The sequence below is a fragment of the Heteronotia binoei genome, chromosome 4 (assembly GCF_032191835.1).
Source record: "Heteronotia binoei isolate CCM8104 ecotype False Entrance Well chromosome 4, APGP_CSIRO_Hbin_v1, whole genome shotgun sequence".
Classification (NCBI taxonomy): Eukaryota; Metazoa; Chordata; class Lepidosauria; order Squamata; family Gekkonidae; genus Heteronotia; species Heteronotia binoei.
Genome location: NC_083226.1, coordinates 7,716,027 through 7,737,872, shown reverse-complemented (window position 1 = coordinate 7,737,872; position 21,846 = coordinate 7,716,027). Strand labels below are relative to the sequence as shown.

General features: G+C 50.8%; 1 protein-coding gene across 2 annotated transcripts in view; it reads left to right on the top strand.

Annotated features, from left to right (window-relative positions):
* The window catches only part of SLC44A2 (solute carrier family 44 member 2), an 83,444-nt gene that overhangs the window by 38,219 nt on the left and 23,379 nt on the right, over positions 1-21,846 (top strand). For both annotated transcript variants that reach the window (XM_060236730.1, XM_060236729.1), the window contains exons 10-18: positions 133-245; positions 3,126-3,257; positions 3,657-3,756; positions 12,552-12,644; positions 12,764-12,848; positions 13,421-13,683; positions 15,731-15,825; positions 16,858-16,961; positions 19,402-19,475. In XM_060236730.1, the coding sequence (XP_060092713.1) occupies positions 133-245; positions 3,126-3,257; positions 3,657-3,756; positions 12,552-12,644; positions 12,764-12,848; positions 13,421-13,683; positions 15,731-15,825; positions 16,858-16,961; positions 19,402-19,475 (1,059 nt within the window). The remainder of the gene's footprint in view (positions 1-132; positions 246-3,125; positions 3,258-3,656; positions 3,757-12,551; positions 12,645-12,763; positions 12,849-13,420; positions 13,684-15,730; positions 15,826-16,857; positions 16,962-19,401; positions 19,476-21,846) is intronic.

The following is a 21,846-nucleotide window of genomic DNA, read 5'->3' as shown; positions in this document are numbered from 1 at the left end:
CTGTTTTGGTTTATTTTGAGGATTCCCCCCTCCCTGGTCCCAGTTCTTTATTCTATAAAAAATCTGAGGCACTTCTGCTGCCACTTATTACCGCAAGAGTGATGGATTCCCTCCTTTGTCTTCCACCTGCAGAGGTCTGGTGATTTCCATGGTGGTCAGCCTCATCTTTATTGTCCTGCTTCGGTTCCTGGCAGGGATCATGGTCTGGGTGATGATTGTCCTTGTCATCCTGGTCCTTGGCTATGGTGAGTTTGGTTAAGCCGGAAATCTTGGGCGTAGGCCCAGCAGAACCTGGTGCTGCCTCACCGATGGTCTGGCACATTCTGTGTTCGCCCTCCCTCACCTGTTGTTTGAATGCTGAGGCGCTTTTTGCCCTTCTCTCTTGGCATTTCTTGGGGGTGCTGGAACAGGGTTGCTGTGGTGAAATTCTGTTAGGGGATTCTACCTCAGTTTAGTCTCAGTGACTTCTACAGATTGATCAATCATTGTGGACTCAAGACAGTTCAGTCTCCATGGAAGCTTTAAAACAGGGGTGTCAAACATGAAGCCTGGGGGCCAAATCAGGCCTCCGGAGGGCTCCTATCAGGCCCCCGAGTGACTGGCTGTCATCTGCTTACTTCTCCCTCTCTTGTTTCCTTTGGCATTACAGCTTGCTTTGCAAGGCTTGCTTAATCGCACAGGAGCTACAGAGCAAAACCTCTGGAGGAAGCGGGGTTGGGGGGAGGGATAGCTTGCTTTGCCAGGCTCTCTCAGTTGCAGAGCTACTGAGCCAAGCCTCTCTTCCTTCTGTTGGCTGAGGTTCCTCTCCCTCCTGGTCCCCTGGGGAAGGAAGGAAAGAGCGAGGGCTCCTTTTGTCCAGTTCTCTGGATCCCAAAGGAGAAATACAAAGAGAGCACACTTGAGAACGAGTGCTAAAGTTTTAAGCATGTTTTAAAGTTTTTTTTAAATATCTTGTGTTTATGTACTTTATAAAGTTTATCTCTCTGCTACCTAATCTTAAAAAGCTACACACAAGGCGCGGCCCAGCATGGCCCGGCCCAGCAAGGTCTCATTCGTGTCAGATTCGGCCCTCATAATAAAATGAGTTTGACCCCCCTGCTTTAGAAGATTATTATTTTATCTGGGTTTCCATCCTAGTTGCCACTGAGAGGGCATTCATTTCTTCTATTATTAACACTAGAGATGGGCACGGACTGAAAACAAGGTGGTTTGTAGGGCTTTGTGGGGGTTCGTGAACCACCTCGAACCTTTCAGTTTAATTTACCAGTTCGTGGCTTGCCAGTTTGTGAGGTTCGTGGCATGGTAGAATGCGCCCCCCCCCCCCCCGGTGGGCTACAGATGCCAAACTTGCAGTGAGGCTCCAGCTGGCTCTCCTCTACCTGCCCTCCAAGTTTGGTGAGGATTTAGGAGGGCCACGTTACAGCCCCCCAAAGCAAGTGCCCCCAGGAAGGTGCTCTCTGGGGAAATCACAACTGCAGGTTCAGAGTGCGTTGAACAGCTACCCTGCAGGGAGGGATGGTGGCTCAGTGGTAGAGCATCTGTTTGGGAAGCAGAAGGTCCCAGGTTCAATCCCCGGCATCTCCAAAAAAGGGTCCAGGCAAATAGGTGTGAAAAACCTCAGCTTGAGACCCTGGAGAACCGCTGCCAGTCTGAGAAGACAATACTGACTTTGATGGACCAAAGGTCTGATTCAGTATAAGGCAGCTTCATAGGTTCATAAGCTATAGGAATCCAGCAGCAGACCTCCCTGGGATGCTCCTTTAGAAAAAGGGGGGGGGGGGATCTAGTGTGGGAGAGGGGTGGAAAATTGGAAAAACCAGATTGATGGGCAGGAACAGCAAGGGCAGCTGAGCGTGATGTTGCCAAGCTTGGACGGTAGGTGCCCAGAGGGGTAGAAATCGTGGGTCTTGGGGTCCAAAGTTCAAAGGGAGGGGGGTTTACCATGGTGTGTGTGTGAAAAGTTGGAAAACTGAGTCAAGGTGTGGTGCCCTCAGAAAAGTATTCTTAGAGAAAATCACAGTGCTGGTTCTGGGGGGTGGCCTGCCACACTCCCCCTTGTGCCTGGGAGGTGGTCACCCAGTTGTGGACATGGATTCTGGGGTAACAGCTAAACACTCACCTGCCTTCACCTGATGATGAGAGGCAGTCCTGGGAGGTGGTCACCTGACCGCCACAGCATTGCTGAGATGGATTTGGGGAGGGGGGGTGCAGCCCTTCCCCTTGGTCCTGAAAGGTGGTCACCTGCCCATTCGCCTCCCCCTGCTGACAGGGTCTTGTGGGGGGGGGGTGGCCCACCACACTCCCCTTCGGGCCTGGGAGGCAGTCACCTGACTGCCACTGCATTGCTGAGATGGATTGTAGAGGTGACCAGCCCTACCCATGGGCCCAGGAGGTGTTCACATGTCCCCCTCCCCCTGGTGACAAGGTCTTGGGTGGGGTGCCTGCCCTTTGGCTTGAGAGGCATTCACCTGACTACGACAGCATCGCTGAGATGGATTCTGGGAGTGGCAAGCCCTTCCCCATGATCCAGAGAAACCTTGGGTGCAGTCAAATGAGCTTGCTTATATGGATGGATGTTTGATGAAGTAGAAGTTTGCATAGACACGTCAGTTGACAAGGTGGGTGTTGTGCTGTGAGGTAGAGGTCACTTCCTAAAGTGAATGGTGCACTATGAGTTAGATCTTGGTTCAGGAGATGGTGATGGTCCATTGGGGTGAAGCTGGATGCACCAAATTATGGGGGGGGCAGAAGGCCTGAAGAGGCATATGTGGGGGGAAGCGGCCAGAGCCAGAAATCTCATAGCCTCATGAAAGAGCAGCTGGCAGGTGCTAGCGCCAAAATCCATTTCCCCAACAGGTGGGTGAGTGAGTGGGAGGCTGGCCCTCGATCTGTTACTTTACTTTCTAAATTCAGTGAAGTTTACTTGGCGTGTGAGCCAAGCCCCACAAAGGCTTGGACCTAGACAAGACATCATCTGGCACACCACGGGGGATTTCAAGCTTAGCTTGAAACAAAAAGTTATGAAAATAATTGTAAGAATCTACATGCATATATTAAAGAGGAGTGAGAGACTAAACAGACTCTGTCTCGTCTTGTCCCATCTGACTGTTGGCTTCTCTTGGCAGGGATTTTTCATTGCTACATGGAATACGCAGCCCTGAAAGGCCAGGCTGGGTCTGATGTCTCCCTGACGGACCTGGGCTTCCAGACAGACTTCCGTGTTTATCTCCACTTAAGGCAAACCTGGCTGGCCTTCAGTAAGTGCTTTCCTGACACCGCCATGATGAGTGTGTCTCTCCAGTGGCCAGGCTCTGATGTCCTGGTGTATTTGCCTCAAGAGTCTTTTCATGTCATAAGAATTGTCCTCTGTGTTGTGAAATCTGGGTACAGGTATCCTCATGTATGGGAAGAGGCAGTTGCTCAGTGGAAGAGCATCTGCTTGGCACGTAGAAGTCCCAGGTTCAGTCCCTGGCTTCTTCAAATTAAAAAGGAGGTGATGGGAAAGACCCTTCTCTGCCTGAGACCTCAGAGAGCCGCTGTCAGTCTGAGTAGACAATTCTGATCTTGATGGATTGAGGCTCTGATTCATCATAAGGCGACTTCATATATGTTCATGTGTATACATGTTCTCAGGACGCTCTCTGCTTCTTGTCTAGTGATCATCCTTTGCATCACGGAGGTTATCATCATCCTTCTGCTCATTTTCTTGCGCAAGAGGATCCTCATTGCCATTGCACTGATCAAGGAAGCCAGCAGGTGAGTTTAGCTTGTAGCAGGCTCTTCAATGTAACAAGCTCCTGGGCCCGTATCCTACTTGTAAGAATTAGCTTCTTTGTGGACCTGAATGGCTCAGGCGAGCTCATCCTCGTCAGATCTCAGAAGCTAAGCTGAGTCAGCCCTGGTACTAACCAGGCAGGGAGGCAGGCAAGGGCAGAAACTCTCCTCAGGTTGCTTCTGCCCTGGCTGAATGGTCCATCTTATCAGATCTCAGAAGCTAAGCAGGATCAGCACTGGGTAGTAATCAGATGGGAGGCCACCAAGAAAGCCCAGGGTCACTACATAGAGGCAAGCAATGCCAAACCACCTCTGCTTGTCTCTGACCTTGAAAACCCTCCGGAGTCACCATAAGTTGCCTGTGGCTTGATGGCCCTTTCCATCACCACCATCACCTCTGCCATGAATTAGCTTGTATGGAAATTATCTTCTTTAGCTGAGTCACCACAGAGACTTGAAAGGATTCTTTAGAGACAATAGCCGGTGAGAGGGCCACTTAACTGTATGCGGGAATAATTATAAGCACATTCCATGTTTAACCTTGTGCCCACAAAACCAAGTAGAAACTTCAGTGAGTTAATTTAAATTTAATGTAATTTGCGATTTATACCTCACCCTATCCCACAACGCAGGCTCAGGAGGCTAAACGGAGGCTAGATGTCCATCTGACAGCAAGGCTGATTCTGTGATCTTGAGCAGTCATAGGAGGGAAGGCAGGTACTTGTGATTTTCCTGCATTGTGCAGGGGGTTGGACTAGATGACCCTGGGGTCCCTTCCAATGCTATGAGTCTATGATTCTTAGTACTAAAGAACAGACTTAAGAAGAGCTCTGCTGGTCCCATCAATGGCCTATCTAGTCCAGCATCCTGTCTCTTACAGTAGCCAACCAGTTCCTCTAGAGGGCCAACAACAGGGCAGAGAGGCTGAGGCCTTCCCGTGAGAAGAACATCAGAAGAACCCTGCTGGGTCAGACCAGTGAGGGTCCATCTAGTCCAGCATCCTGTCTCACACAGGGGCCAAACAGTTCCTCTGGAGGGACAACAATAGTGCAGAGAGCCCAAGGCCTTCATAAAAACATCAGAAGAGCCCTGCTGGGTCAGACCAGGAAGGGTCCATCTAGTCCAGCCTCCTGTCTCACACAGTGGCCAACCATTTCCTCTGGAGGGCCAACAACAACAGGGTAGAGAGACCGGGGCCTTCATAAGAACAACAGAAGATCCCTGCTGGATCAGACCAGTCCATCTAGTCCAGCATCCCGTTTCACACAGTGGCCAACCAGTTCCTCTGGAGATCCAACGACGGGGATAGAGGCCGAGGCCTTCCCTGATGTTGCGTCCTGACTTTGGGATTCAGAGGATTAGTCCCTCTGAATGTGGAGCTTCCCCTCAGCCACCATGGCTAGTAACCATTGATAGACTTATCCACCAGGAACCTATCTAATCACCTTTTCAAGCTGTTGTGCCTGTGGCCATCACTCCATCCTCAGGCAGCGCATTCCACATTTTAATCATTCTCTGTGTAAAGGAGTCCTTCTTGTCGGTCCTGAACCTACTTGTCAGAACTCAAGAACTTCAAACGGATCCCATACTTAGTTACAAAGCTAGGATTTTATTGAAGAGAACTAGGTGCTGGAAAAGGCAAGATAACAGTAATGGCGAGAGCCAGCATCAGCTTGATTTTATACACGTAAAGCAAACATCTCACAAAGCCACAATTCACATTGTAGGGCGCAGCTGTCTTCTCACCATCACTATCAGTAGAGAGGATGCCTCCCTACTCCGAAGGCCATGCTGTTCGGCTTCAAAGGGTCTCAGTGTGAGAATGTGCAGAGACAAGACATAACTCATTCTACAGCCCCAAATATTTTGGATACCAGTGGGGCAAGGTTAATTACTATTCAGGCACTCTGGGTTAAGCAGAGGTTACAACATGGAGTCAGTTTGGTTCAGTAACAATACAGCTCCAAGCCACAATAAAACTACCATACAGCATTGGTCACATTATAGAGGACCAGCAGCAAAGATACAAGTTCTGACATACTGCCCCCCCTAAGCGCCCCCTCCCGCGGGGCCGGCCTTGGGCTTGTGCGGGTACAGTAGGTGAAACTTTTTCAGCAGTTGCGGTGCCACTACATCCTGAGACTCGACCCACTCGTCACAGCTCGGGGGGAAGTGTTTCCACCTGATCAAATAATACAGTTTCCCCCGTTTGACTCTGGAGTCCAGGATCTCCTGGACTTCATGGTGACTCTGACCCCTCACTGTCGTCGGAGGGGGCGGTGGGGCCCTGGGATGGAAGGACGTAGCACCAGGGTCTTTCCGAAGCAAGCTGCAATGAAAAACAGGATGGATCTTACTTAGTGATTTGGGTAGTTCGAGTTCTACCGTTACTTTATTTATCACCCTTTTGATTTTGAAAGGTCCTAGGAACTTCAGTGCAAGTTTGCGGCAGGACTGGGGAAGGGGAAGGTTCTTTGTCGACAGGAAAACTGTATCCCCCACCTTCAGATCCCACTCCGGGGAGTGTTTTTTGTCAAACTGTTTTTTGTAGGCTTTTTTCGCTTCCTCCAGGTTTTCCTGAATTCCCTTCCAGCCTTCACGAAGTCCCTCCCACCATTGTTGGCATGATGTTGGCTGGGATGGGCTGGCTGGGAGGGCGAGCGTAGGGAACGGCTTGCCCTCGTAGCCATTGATGATTTGAAAGGGGGAGGTTTTGGTTGAGCTATGGAGGCTATTGTTGTAGCCGTATTCTGCAAAGGGGAGGAGATCTACCCAGTTGGACTGTTGGAAATTAATGAAACAGCGGAGGTATTGCTCTAGAAGGCCATTAACCCTCTCCGTCTGTCCGTCCGACTGGGGGTGGTAGGCAGAACTCAGTCCTTGCTCAATGCCAGCTAGTTTGCAGAACTCCCGCCAGAAGTTGGCAACGAACTGCGTTCCGCGGTCACTAATGACCTTGTCTGGGAATGAGTGTAGGCGTACAATGTGAGTAAAAAAGAGCTGGGCAAGTTTTTTGGCTGTAGGTAACTGTTTGCAAGGAATGAAGTGAGCCTGCTTTGAAAAGGTGTCGACTACGACCAAGATGACTGTCTTGCCCTGTGAGGGCGGGAGCTCTACAATGAAGTCCATGGAGACTACCGACCAAGGTCGGGTGGCTGTAGGGAGGGGAACCAGGTGGCCCGGAGGTTTGCCCCCCCTTCGTTTTGCCATGAGGCAAGTGGGGCATGAGAGTACAAATTCTGAAACATCTTTTTTCATTTTCGGCCACCAAAATTGGCGGGTGAGCAAGTTGAGTGTTTTGACATAGCCAAAGTGGCCGGCCAAGCGACTTGAGTGGCAGCGGTCCAAAACCTCCTTCCTGAGGGGATTGGGCACATAGATTTTTTCATTATGTAACCAGAGCCCGTTCTCGGCCTTGACCAAACTGGGGGGGCGGTCAGTTTCTTGTTTGTACGCTGAGAGGAACCGAGAAAGTAATTCTAAGTCCGGTGGGTTGGTCTGTTTACCGGAGCGGGTGGTGACCCCCCCCGCGATGGCTGAGGGGGAAATTAGTGAGTCCACCACCTCCTCCCTGAGACTGTCGTGTTGGGGCAGGCGGGAAAGGGCGTCCGCTAAAAAGTTCTTTGAGCCCGGGATGTGTTTCAACACAAAATCAAACTTAGCAAAGAAGCCTGCCCACCGGATCTGTTTTGCAGTCATTTTGCGACGCCCAGTGAGGGCTTCCAGGTTTTTGTGATCGGTCCAGATTTCGAAGGGGACTCTCGCTCCTTCAAGCCAGGAGCGCCAGGTTTTTAAGGCAAACATGACCGCAAATGCCTCTTTGTCCCAGACCGACCAGTTTCTTTGTTCATTGGAAAATTTCCTGGAAATGTAGGCACAGGGTCGGAGCGCCCCATTTTCTCCCCTCTGCATTAATATGGCTCCTACAGCGGCGTCGGAGGCGTCGCATTGGACCACAAAGGGCTTAAGTTCGTCAGGATGAGCCAGCACGGGTTCGGAGGTGAAGAGGCGTTTTAGCTCAGTGAAAGCTTTTTGACAGTCAGGCGTCCACGTTAGGCGTGCGCCGGGTTTTTTAGCCTCGTCACCCTTCCCTTTAGTTTTGAGGAGTTCTGTAAGAGGGAGCATGACCGTGGCGAACCCCTTTATGAAGTCGCGGTAAAAATTAGCGAACCCGATAAAACTTTGTAACTGCTTGCGGGTTCGAGGGGGTTCCCAGTCTAACACCGCTTGGACCTTTGCGGGGTCCATGGACAATCCCTCCCCCGACACCCGGAAGCCCAAGTAATCCAGTTCGGTCTTGTGGAATTCACATTTTGACAATTTGGCATACAGTTTGTGTTTACAAAGGGTGCTTAACACTTTTCTGACCAAAGGCACATGAGACTTTAGATCTTGTGAATAGATAATGATGTCATCAAGGTACACCACCACCCCCTTGAACAGGAAGTCCCGCAGCACTTCATTAATAAAGTTCATAAAAACACCCGGGGCTCCCTGTAGCCCAAACGGCATGACAAGGTACTCAAATTGTCCCAGTGGGGTGTTGAAGGCTGTCTTCCACTCGTCCCCCTCTTTGATGCGGACGCGGAAGTATGCGTCTCGGAGGTCGAGTTTGGTAAATACTTTCCCCTTTGCTACAGTGTTTAATAAGTCCTTTATCAACGGGATCGGGTAGGCGTTGGACATGGAAATCCCGTTTATCGCACGAAAATCTGTGCAAAGCCTAAGAGACCCGTCCTTCTTCTTTCGGAACAGGACAGGGGCGGCATGGGGAGCTGTGGCGGGTCGAATAAAGCCACGCTTTAGATTTTTGTCCAAAAACTTTCGGAGTTCAGCTTTCTCCGCCCAACCCATGGAGTACAGTTTCGCTTTGGGAAGCTGCTGCCCTGGGATTAGCTCAATGGCACAGTCTGTAGGGCGGTGGGGCGGTAGCTCATCCGCTTCCTTCTCGCTAAATGCCAGCTTTAAGTCTCGGTACTCCTTGGGGATGGAGGCGACTTCCTCGAGTGTGAGGCACGCCCGCATGTTTTGGGGGGGGGGCGTGCGGCCCCCACTCGGGGCGCCAGTGGTGATGCTCGCACCTCCAATCCGGGAACCGGACGAGCTGTTCCTCCCACCTTATGTCGGGTTGGTGGCGGGCGAGCCAAGCTGAGCCTACTACCACGTCGAAAGAGCAGGAGGGGGCGATTACGAAAGTCTCAATTCCCCAATGCTCCTCAGTCCCTACCGGGACCGCCTGAGTTTCTAAAGTACATGGTTCCCCTCTCATGGGCCCCCCGTCCATTTGCTGGAACTGCATCGGTTGTGGCAGGGGCGAAGTGGCTAATCCCAGCGCCTCAACTAGGCGGGGGGTGATCAAGTCCCTGTTACACCCTGAGTCGATTAGCGCTCGGGCGTGCATGAATCTCTTTAGGTTCGGGTTAAGGAGGGTGACGGCCATAAAAAGTAAACCCCCAGTTGCTCTCACCGTGAGGAGTGCCGGCTGTTGTTGGACCTGCTTTGCGGCACCCATTAAAGCAGGTCGCTGTCGTTTCCCGCCGACTCGGTATCGTCCGACTCCTCGGTCGATTCTTCGACTGCCGCCAGGCTGGTGGTAAAATCCTCGTCAGTCGCCAAGGAAGTGGCGACGGAGCCCCGACTGGGCTCCTTCGATCGGCTGCTCTTCTTCTTCTTCGGGCCCGGGGTGGTTGGCCGCGCCGTGGGTGGTGTGGATCCCGCTTTCCCAGGGCAGTTAGCAGCAAGATGATTTGGGTCCCCGCATTGGAAGCACTTGCGGGCGGGAGACGGGGTGGAGGTCGTCGGAGCCTTCTTCCCTTCAGATTTAGTTGGGGTGTGTTTGGCTCCCTTCCTCGCTAGTTGCTGTCTCCTCATCCCCACGTGTTGGAGGTTGGTCTCCACTTCCCCGGCCAGTTGGATCCAGCCGACCAGCGTGTCGGGCCTTCCCTGACTGTAACAGCGGTCGAGGATGCTCGGATTCAACCCGTTGATGAACGCGGTGTATTTCATGACCTCGTTCCATCCCCTCGCTGCCGCACAGTACCCCAGGAATTCGGTGGCGTACTCGCGGGTGGAGCGGTTGCCCTGTTCGATGCGTTGGAGGGCAGCGACCGCCTTCTCCTCCCGCAAGGGATCTCCATACTGGCGGAGCATCGCGTGCAGGAACCCTGCCACGGTAGCTAATTCGGGCTTTCTTCCCATGAAAAGCCCCACATACCATTTGCGGGCCGCCCCTCTCAGTCGAGACGCGATGTGGTACACTCGGCTGGCCTCGGTAGGGTAGTCGGTGCCCCAGTGGGTGAAGAACGTGTCGCACTGAATAGTAAAGTATTCCACGTCCTCCGGATTCCCATCGAACGTAATCTTCAGCTCTCTTCCCCGTCCCTCGGCCCCTCCTGGCGCTCGCGGCGCCCCAGGCGGCGGTGCTGGGCCCGGTAGGGCCGGCGGGATCGGACCGGGTAGTGCAGGCGGCGCCGGGGCGGCCGGGGCCCCTGGTGCGGGCGGCGCCGGCGGTGCCGGGGCGGCCGGAGCCGGCGGAGCCGGAGGTGCCGGGGCCGCTGGGGCCGGCGGAGCCGGAGGTGCCGGGGCCGCTGGGGCCGGCGGCGCCGGGGCAGCTGGAGCCTGCGGGGCGGGGGCCGGCGGGGCGACAGGCGGTTGCCCCAGTGGCAACACTCCATACGGTATCCCCAGGACCGCGGTTTGCAAAGTGCGGAGCTGGTCGTGGATAGCGCCCAGGTTCTGCTGCATCTCCTCGGCCATCGTCACGCGGGAACGGTGCACATCGCCGTGGATTTCCCGCACCCAATCGAATAATTCGTTGCGGAGGGTCCGGATCGGGTCTTCCCCCCCTCGGGGCTCCGTGCCCTCCGCCTGGCCCTCGTCGTCGTCTCCTGCCCCTCCTTCGCCCAACATGCTTCGATACCGCTGCTCCGCGGCGTCGATTGCTGCCGTGGACTTCCGCGGGCTCCAGGTTCGCGGGGCCGGGAAGGCGGCGTCGACCGAGAAGGGCGCTGGAACCTTAATTTTGCGTCGGACCCCCGTCACGTTTGGGTCGAGCGGCGGGTCCTCCGATGGGGTGGTGGGCTCTCCGTCGTCTGGTACTTTTGCCGCCATCGAGCCAAGCCTCCAGTACAGATAAGCCACGAACAATGGGATTACTGTTATAATGTCAGAACTCAAGAACTTCAAACGGATCCCATACTTAGTTACAAAGCTAGGATTTTATTGAAGAGAACTAGGTGCTGGAAAAGGCAAGATAACAGTAATGGCGAGAGCCAGCATCAGCTTGATTTTATACACGTAAAGCAAACATCTCACAAAGCCACAATTCACATTGTAGGGCGCAGCTGTCTTCTCACCATCACTATCAGTAGAGAGGATGCCTCCCTACTCCGAAGGCCATGCTGTTCGGCTTCAAAGGGTCCCAGTGTGAGAATGTGCAGAGACAAGACATAATTCATTCTACAGCCCCAAATATTTTGGATACCAGTGGGGCAAGGTTAATTACTATTCAGGCACTCTGGGTTAAGCAGAGGTTACAACATGGAGTCAGTTTGGTTCAGTAACAATACAGCTCCAAGCCACAATAAAACTACCATACAGCATTGGTCACATTATAGAGGACCAGCAGCAAAGATACAAGTTCTGACACTACTGCCCGTCAACTTCATTGGATGCTTACTGGTGTTTTAGGAGAGGGAGAAAAACCTTTCCGTTTCATACATAATTTTATAAACCCCTGTCATGTCCCACTTTTGTTGTCTCTCTTCTAAACTGAAAAGTCCCAGACTTTTCAACCATTCTTCACAGGGAAGGTCAGCCCCCTTGGTCGCCCTTTTCTGCACTTTCCTCAGCTCTGCAGCGTTCAGCATGTACATCATGACACCACATCTATCCTCACTGCATTTCCACAGATAGTTTGCTGTTCTGTCCAATTCTTTTGAGGAAAATTCAGCACGCTTTCTCGAAGAGACAACGGAGGAGCTCAGTAACTTGAAACTACCTCTCTCTTCTCTTGTCTGGAAATAACTGACCAGAATATCCTTCCTAAGAAAGTTCCAGAAGGTAGCTGCATTGGTCTGTGGTAGAAGAGCTACATTTCAATCCAGTTGCGCTTAGAGACTGACAGCAGTTTTGGAGAATAAGCTTTTGATGAAGGGAGCTCTGACTCTTGAAAGCTCCTACCCCCAAAACCTTGTTGCTCTCTAGGGTGCTGCTGGACTTGAATTTAGTCCTTCCCAAGCAAGTTCTAAGAACATAAGAGAAGCCACGTTGGATCAAGCCAGTGGCCCATCCAGTCCAACACTCTGTGTCAGAAGGTTCACCAGTGGGGGCAGGACTCCAGAAGTCCTTCCACTGTTGGCCCCCAAGAGCCAAGAAGCATAAGAACATAAGTGAAGCCATGTTGGATCAGGCCGGTGGCCCATCCAGCCCAACACTCTGTGTCACATAAGAACATAAGTGAAGCCATGGTGGATCAGGCCAGTGGCCCATCCAGTCCAACACTGTCACACAGTGGCCAAAAAAACCAGGTGCCATCAGGAGGTCCATTAGTGGGACCAAGACACTAGAAGCCCTCCCACTGTTGCCCCTCCCAAAGCACCCAGAATACAGAGCATCACTGCCCCAGACAGAGAGTTCCATCTATACCATCATCAGGCTGTAGCCATTTTTGTATCAGAAGTATGAAAAGGAAGCAGGGCTTTGTCAGGCTGAGGTCTTTGGAGGAACTGATGTGCTCTTCTCTTCTCTCCCCTCCACACCCCAAATCTCTCCTGCAGGGCCATTGGTCACATCATGACATCCTTGTTATTTCCACTCTACACTTTCTTCCTGGTGTGCCTTTGTATCGCCTACTGGGCTAGCACAGCTGTGTATCCTTCCTCAGTCTTTCTCTCCTGGCAAGGCGAATCACGGGGGATGATTGCCTGGTTCTCAAGGGCAGGAAGGGGTGGTACATTTTGGCAAAGTAGAGTCCCTTAACTGCTTCCAGGTTCTTATCTACTTCGAACGAAGCCATCTACAAGGTATTCAATGAGACACAGTGTGACTACAGTGGAACAACGTGCGACCCAGAGGTGAGAAACAATTTAAAAATAGAAACAAATGAAACATACTGAAATAATGTGGAAAAAACTTGTGGGGGAGGGGCTGCGGCTCAGGGAAAGGACATCTAGAAATTCTAGGGTCAGTCCCACACATCTCTAGTTCAAAAAGTCAGGGAGAAGGTGATATGAAAGACCTCTGCCTGAGACCCTGGAGAACCTTGACCAGTCTGAACAGATAGTACTGAGAGCCAGTTTGGTGTAGAGGTTAAGTGTGCAGGCTCTTATCTGGGAAAACCGGGTTTGATTCCCCACTCCTCCACATACACCTGCTGATGGGTCAGGCACAAGTTCTCTCAGGCCTGTTCTTCTCAGGAGCAGTTTCTGTCAGAGCTGTCTCAGCCCCACCTACCTCACAGGGTGTGTTGTGGGGAGGGGAAGGGAAAGGAGATCGTAAGCCGCTCCGAGACTCCTTTGGGTAGTGACGGGTGGGGTATAAATCCAGTCTCTTCTCTTCTTCGTCTCTTGATGGACCAGTGGTCCGATTCAGTATAAGGCAGCTTCATGTGTATTCGTGAAAATTTTGAATTCCTTTCCCTTTCTAGACCTTCAACACTTCCAGCGTTGTCAAGCAGTGTCCAGACGCCCGTTGCCTTTTTGCCTTCTACGGTGGGGAGACGGCCTATCACAAGTACCTCATCGTCTTCCAGATCTACAACGCCTTCATGTTCTTCTGGCTAACCAATTTCGTCATCGCCCTGGGCCAGGTCACCCTGGCCGGTGCCTTTGCTTCCTATTATTGGGCCTTTAAGAAACCGGACGACATGCCAGCGTTTCCCCTCTTCTCTTCCTTTGGCCGAGCACTCAGGTGAGCAGTGCAGGGAGACAAGAGGGAGGCCACTGGCGATGTTCCCTCTAAGCTGCAGTCTTGTGAGCAAAAAATTCTACTTTGCGAGCTACTGGCACTGAAGTTGTGAGCTACTGGCGCTGAAGTTGTGAGCTGCTGGCACTGAAGTTGTGAGCTACTGGATAAAATTATTGCACTCTAGCGTCATCCTTCCTGAGCTAACACGAAAATGTGTGAGCTGGAGGCTAAAAATCTGTGAGCTAGCTCACGCTGACTCAGCTTAGAGGGAACACTGGTCACTGGAAACTTTTGCAGTGCCAGTGGAGGAGGAGGAGGGAAGGGGCTACAAGGGTAACAGGCTCCAAAGAGCCACACAATGATTTCCGCTTGGGACGAGCTTATTTACCTGCACTCTGGAAAAGGTGAAGTTCCCTGACAAAGTGTTTAACCTTCCTGGTACCAAAATAAAAAGTTCCAGTTTCAAAGCTTAAATATAGTTTTGTTCAGCAGTGATTTAACATGGCTACCAGAGGACGGCTCCTTATTTACAGTTTCCATTTCTGCGTGAATTTGGATGTTTCAGGTGAGCTACGAGGGTGTAACAGGTTACTTTGAGACAGCTTGAAATCTGTTCTAGCAGAGCCGGTTTGGTGTAGTGGTTAAGTGTGCGGACTCTTATCTGGGAGAGCCGGGTTTGATTCCCCACTCCTCCACTTGCAGCTGCTAGCATGGCCTTGGGTCAGCCATAGTTCTCTTATCTGGGAGAACCGGGTTTGATTCCCCATTCCTCCACTTGCAGCTGCTGGAATGGCCTTGGGTCAGCCAGAGCTCTCTTATCTGGGAGAACTGGGTTTGATTCCCCACTCCTCCACTTACAGCTGCTGGAATGGCCTTGGGTCAGCCAGAGCTCTCTTATCTGGGAGAACTGGGTTTGATTCCCCACTCCTCCACTTGCAGCTGCTGGAATGGCCTTGGGTCAGCCAGAGCTCTCTTATCTGGCAGAACTGGGTTTGATTCCCCACTCCTCCACTTGCAGCTGCTGGAATGGCCTTGGGTCAGCCAGAGCTCTCTTATCTGGCAGAACTGGGTTTGATTCGCCACTCCTCCACTTGCACCTGCTGGAATGGCCTTGGGTTAGCCATAGCTCTTCTTGACAGGGCAGCTTCTGGGAGAGCTCTCTCAGGCCCACCCACCTCACAGGGTGTCTGTTGTGGGGGGAGAAGATATAGGAGATTGTGAGCCGCTCTGAGTCTCTGATTCAGAGAGAAGGGCAGGGTATAAACCTGCAGTCTTCTTCTTCATCTTAGTTGCGTGAATCAAGAGGGCTTTGGTAGCAAGAGGCGCCATGTTTGGATCACCGAAGGCTGCAAAGGACTTGAGGCCAACTGGGGTGCATCGATCACAGTTGTGGCACATGGGTTCCCAACATGGTGCCCACCACACCTTTCTTGGTGTCCACCACAGTGTTTGCTTTATTCAAGGCTTTTTTTGTAGCAGGAACTCCTTTGCGTGTCAGGTCACACATCCCTGATGTAGCCAATCCTCCTGGAGCTTACAGTACTTAGAGCCCTCTAAGCTCTTGGAGGATTGGCTATAGCAGGGGTGTGTGGCCTAATATGCAAAGGAGCCCTAATATGCAAAAAAACCCGGCCCTAGTTTAATTCCCTCTCTCTCTTATTTCCCAGTGTATTTTTATATTACCCTTCTTCTCCCTTGCACTGGGGCTTCCTTGTGTGTGTGGTTCTGCCTCCCTTGGCAGCCATTTTGTGATTGCACCCCCCCCCCCCACCTTGTGTCAGAATCCCAAAGGTGCCCCCAAAGGCTCAAAAAGGTTGGGGGGGGGGGCCTGCTGTTGCCATGAGGATTCCACTGGACATGGCCCCTTAGGGGGAAATCTGGATTTCAAAATGGAAGCTGAGAAACTTTAGCCAATTGTGCCGTTGTTATGCTCCTGTGCTCTCCCAGCCCCATGGGCCAACATCCTGTTCTTCAGGACAAATATTCTAAAAGGTTTGCTGATACCTCCACTTATCTTAAGTTCTCTGCTTCTGCTTTTCTTCCTGGGCAGGTATCACACTGGCTCACTGGCTTTCGGGTCTCTGATTCTTGCTCTCGTCCAAATCGTTCGGGTCATTCTGGAGTACTTGGACCACAGATTAAAAGGTAAAGAAGAGGGAAAGGGGTCAATGCAAGGAAAATACTGAACTGAAAGGCTGCCATCTCTTCTCCCGCTAGCTGGGAGTTGGCAGGGCCAAGAGGTGTGAAGGAAATGGGAGTCCTCCTTTAAGTTTCCAAGTTTGGTTTTTCCTTCATTAGCTAACTTGTCACGTGCTCTGCTTGGGGCTGCCCTTGGAGAGTGTTCAGAGCTAGTGCTAAATGCTGCTGTTAGACTGCTAGTTGGGACCGCCTGCTGTGATCACAGTATTGCAGCAGTTATACTGGGTTTCGATCTACTCCTCAACCCAGTTCAGGGTGCTGGTTTTGACCCTTAAAGCTCTATGTGGCTTGAGACTGTGATATCTGAAGGACCAAAATCCTTCCTACCTAGGAACCCATGCGTTCTTACCCAGGAAATAGGATCACAAGGCGAGACCCCCCCCCCAACTCTCTTGTCAACCAAAGAAGCTTGTCTTGCAGGTACACGAGAGAGGGAGAGCCTTTTCGATGGTGGCCCCACGGGTACAGTTTTCTCAGAGACATGTGCCTGGCCCCCTCTCGATCCTGAGGGGGCAGCAGAAGACAGTTTTATTCATGTCAGTTCTTGATTAGCTCTTCTGCCAAGCAGCAGTTTTAAATTACTGATTTTAACTAAGTTTGAATCCGGCGGCTCCTTTAGGGACAACGAAGTTTAATTCTGGGCATAAACTTTTGTGTGCCTGCACTCAGAATAAAACTTTGCTGGTCTTCGAGGTGCCACTGGAGTCGAGCCTCGTTCTCTTGCTTCAGACCCACCTGACTGCTCGCCTGAATCTGATTTTAACCAGTGTTTTGTGTATTTTTTTGTAGCGTGTTATTATTATTTACCTTGTAAACCTCCTTGAGTTCCTATAAAGGCAGTTCGTAAATGTTTTTAGATAATTAATCTGGGAACTAGAAAGCTGATGTATTTCTTGGGAACAAAAGCTGATTCTCAAGAATCCAAACCGGACAAAGAAAGAAAACGACTCCTCTCCCCTCTTGGTCTCCCTGTATTAGCTGCTGAGAACAAGTTTGCCAAGTTCCTCCTGACCTGTCTCAAGTGCTGTTTCTGGTGCCTGGAGAAGTTCATCAAGTTCCTGAACAGAAATGCATACATTATGGTGAGGACCTCCACTTTTGTAGGCCACCCCGGAAATTAATGCAGATCTTAAAGGTACTTGAGACAACTGCGGAGGCCACTTCTAAACCGCCACACACTCAGCCAGTTTTATTTTTTTTCTAGGTTCTTCATTCTTAATTTATGTCTAGAAGCAGCTTTGGCTGCCTAATGTGTACCCATTGCCAGTGCTTGCATGGCAGCATGCCAATGGTATGGTAGGCATGTCTCAATCTTAGCATTTATGCTCAAGTGTGAGAACACAAGTGAAGCCATGTTGGATCAGGCCAATGGCCCATCCAGTCCAACACTCTGTGTCACATAAGAACATAAGTGAAGCCATGTTGGATCAGGCCAATGGCCCATCCAGTCCAACACTCTGAGTCATACACAACATAACTGAAGCCATGTTGGATCAGGCCAATGGCCCATCCAGTCCAACACTCTGTGTCACATAAGAACATAAGAGAAGCCATGTTGGATCAGGCCAATGGCCCATCCAGCCCAACATCTGTGTCACATAAGAACACAAGAGAAGCCATGTTGGATCAGGCCAATGGCCCATCCAGTCCAACACTCTGTGTCACATAAGAACATAAGAGAAGCCATGTTGGATCAGGCCAATGGCCCATCCAGCCCAACACTCTGTGTCACATAAGAACACAAGAGAAGCCATGTTGGATCAGGCCAATGGCCCATCCAATCCAACACTCTGAGTCACACATAAGAACACAAAAGAAGCCATGTTGGATCAGACCAATGGCCCATCCAGTCCAACACTCTGAGTCATACACAACATAAGTGAAGCCATGTTGGATCAGGCAAATGGCCCATCCAGTCCAACACTCTGTGTCACATAAGAACATAAGAGAAGCCATGTTGGATCAGGCCAATGGCCCATCCAGCACAACATTCTGTGTCACATAAGAACACAAGAGAAGCCATGCTGGATCAAGCCAATGGCCCATCCAGTCCAACACACTGGGTGCTATCACACGGTGCCATTCTTACACAGTAAAAATCCAGTTGCAAAGTCCATTATTTAATGTGTGTGAACTCACACACATTAATGTGTGTGAACAACTAATTCTAATAGCCACTGATGGGCCTCTGCTCCTTATGTTTATTCAGTCCCCTCTTGACACTGTCTATGCTTGTATCCACCATGACTTTCTGCAGTGAACCTTGGAGTATGTTCATATAGTGCTTGTGATTATGTGAATCTTCAGAGGTGTTAGTTCAGCTCTGTTACCAGTGCCCACAAGTCAAGATATGCTGGATCTTGGAACCTGTTCTGGTTCCTCTGTTGACCAACAGCTGTTTGGGGCCAGCATGGAATGTATAGTAGAACCACGGAGACAGACTTAGTGCTTTCTTCCATTGCTTGCTACGGTGTTAAAACTGTGGGTGCAGTGATTCTGACAAGCCAAGTTTCATATGTCATGGGAGTGGATTTACCTGTAATATAGTCTAGCAGAGAGAGACTTGTGGCATCAGGGAGAAAGGTAGCTGCTGCCTTCCAGATGCATTCAAGAGAATTTATGCATTTCAGAGACACCGCATTTATTGGCGAATCCTGTACTATAAGGGATGGAGATGTAAGAAATACCATTCCTTCTAATCACGTCTCCTGAAAGTGGGAAACCAAGTAGGATGGCTGGGGAACTCCCAAAGATAGATGAAATTGGCAGGGAAAGGAGATGGAAAGGAAGGTGTAAAAGACTGCTCAGATAGGATTGGATAGGATAGGAAAGGATATCTCAAATGTGCATAAGATACGTATGATTCATACACCGTATCAAAGGCATTATCCATTAGAAATAAATGCATATTCTTTCCCAGACTTGCCAAGGTTTGCAGGCTTTCCCTCTTAAAACTTGAATTCATGTGAATTAGAAAAGGGTAGACCTGATATTGCTAAGAAAACATTAACATTTGGACATGCACGCTGCTAGCTGGTGCGTTGCAACGGCAAGGGAAACATGACAGTGGGCCAGTTGTCCAAGCCTTATGTGCCCTGTGTCGTGATTATTTTGGGAACGTCGTCTCCAGTGGGAAGGCCATCCTTACATTTGTGGTCCTGATGAAGGTTCCATCTTGTGTGGAAGTCTGGTTGACTTCTGCAAGAGGCGGGACTGGCTATGAATGAATGAGGGCAAGGCTGGTCTGATTCACTCAAGTTTGGGAGTTTATGGAAAGACTGAGGGAGGGGGGCAGGAGAACAGCAGAATATCTGCCCCCCCCCCATCCCCAGCAACCAAGGACGCCAGGTTATAACACTGGTACACATCAAATGCCTGTGAAACCTCTAATTTGGAATAACCAGCTCTAAAAGGCAGGCTTAAGCATGAGACTACAGCCCAACATGGTGCCTCCAAATAGCCAATTCCCCCAGTTCCTTGTCTGACATAACGTTTCTGTTGTTTTGGGTGATTCTCCTCCAGATTGCTATTTATGGCACCAACTTCTGCACTTCTGCAAGGAATGCCTTTTTCCTGCTCATGAGGAATATCATCAGGTGAGGGCCTGCCAGGGAGCTCTGTTTTGTTGTTTCATTGATCCAGGGTGGTGGTGAGTCTTCCTCAGGCAAACCACTTGTGGACCGGACATATCTAGCTTTGACAGCAGCTCCCCCTTTCCCCATAGGATACAGCAAGTTCTCTTTGGGGCTTTTTTTTTGTAGCAGGTACTCCTTTGCATATTAGGCCCACACCCCCCCGGCTTCTTAGCCTTTTGTAGGGCCTGTAAAATGGAGCTGTTCCGCCAGGTTTTCAGATGAGGCAGTGGGCGTCTGCATGTTAGATCGGCTCCCCACCCCGCTATATCACAGTGCAGTGCTATCGAGGCACTGCTATTGAAGACGCAGCTGCGCTGGGCAGGGCATATTTCTAGGATGGAAAACCACCGCCTTCCCAAGACTGCCCTGTATGGTGAACTTTCCACCGGCCATCGAAATAGAGGGGCACCAAAGAAGAGGTACAAGGACTCCTTGAAGAAATCCCTTGGCACCTGTCGCATCAACCATCACCAGTGGTCTGACCTAGCCTCAGATCGCAAAGCATGGAGGCACACCATCCACCAGGCTGTCTCTTCCTTTGAGAACGCACGCATAGCTGGTCTTGAGGACAAAAGGAGATTGAGGAAGACTCGCACTGCTACAGCACCAACCCCAAATCCGACTTTTCCCTGCAGCCACTGTGGCTGGATCTGCCTGTCCCGCATTGGTCTTGTCAGCCACCAGCAAGCCTGCAGCAGACGTGGACTACTGCACCCTTCGTAAATCTTCGTTTGCGAAGTCAAGCCGAGAGAGAGAGCTATCTTGTTATACCACCCTGTTGGACCATCCTGCTGTACTATTAACTGGCTATTGGAACAGATTTTATTGTGTTTTTTATTGTAATTTTATTGTGATTCTCCTGTTATTTATATTGATGCAATCTATTTTAATGTACTCCGCCCTGAGCCCCCATGGGGGAATGGGCAGAATATAAATAAATAATAATAATGGAGCCAATCCTCCTGGAGCTTGCAGAAGACCCTGTACTATGAGCCCTGTAAGCTCCAGGAGGATTGGCTACATCAGGGGGGGCATGGCCGAATATGCAAAGGAGTTCCTGCTGCAAAGAAAGCCCTGGTTCTCTTCCCACACTGCAGGGAGGGGTACCAGCCACCTGAACCAGAATGAGCATGTTGTGAGGTGGCGAGAGTAGGGGAGGAGCCATGGCTCAGGGGTAGAGCCTCTGCTTTTGGTAGAGAAGGTCCCAGGTTTGATCCCTGGCATCTCTAGTTGAAAGGACCAGGCTGCAGGTGGTGGGAAAGACCTCAACCTGAGACCCTGGGGAGCTGCTGCCAGTCTGAGTAGACAGTACGTGACCTCAATGGACCAAGGGCTTGATTCATTTGAAGGCAGCTTCATATGCATTCCTGTCAATGGGCCCCCAGCCAGCAATGGCTTAGCAAATGTGGTTTGGGTGTGATCTTTCAAGCAAGCTCAAGTTGTAAGCCCCAAAGTGGAATCCTTTCAGGGCAGCTGTTTCTGATGAAGCCAGACTTCCTACACACTGTGGGATTTAAATACCTGTACATTAAATACCTGTACATTAGAGCCAGTTTGGTGTAGTGGTTAAGTGTGCGGACTCTTATCTGGGAGAACCACTCCTCCACTTGCACCTGCTGGAATTGCCTTGGGTCAGCCAGAGCTTTGGCAGAGGTTGTCCTTGAAAGGGCAGCTTCTGGGAGAGATCTCTCAGCCCCACCTGCCTCACAGGGTGTCTGTTGTGGGAGAAGAAGATAAAGGAGATTGTAAGCCGCTCTGAGACTCTGAGTCAGAGAGAAGGGCGGAGTATAAATCTACGGGAGAGACAGTTTGGTGTAGTGGTTAAGTGTGCGGACTCTTATCTGGGAGAACCGGGTTTATTTATTTATTTATTTATTTATATTGGGATTTATACCCCGCCCTTCGCACCGAAGTGTCTCAGGGCGGCTTACAACATGATAATACAAATACTACAATTTAAAACACTTACAAGTAAAATTAAAACCATAAATTAATAAAAGCAAGATAGATAAAAACCGGCGGTCTACAGATGCATTTTGTTCCATCCAAAAGATTTCCTTGTCAGTCAGTATTATAGGCCTGCCGGAAGAGGGCTGTCTTACAGGCCCTGCGGAACTGCCCTAGGTCCCGCAGGGCCCGCACCTCCTCCGGCAGCTGGTTCCACCAATAAGGTGCCGTTACTGAGAAGGCCCGATCCCTGGTGGATTTTAGACGGGCCTCCTTTGGCCCGGGGACTATCAGCAGGTTTTGTGAACCCGAGCGTAGTACTCTCTGGGGAACGTGTGGGGAAAGACGGTCCCTAAGGTAGACAGGTCCTAGGCCATATAGGGCT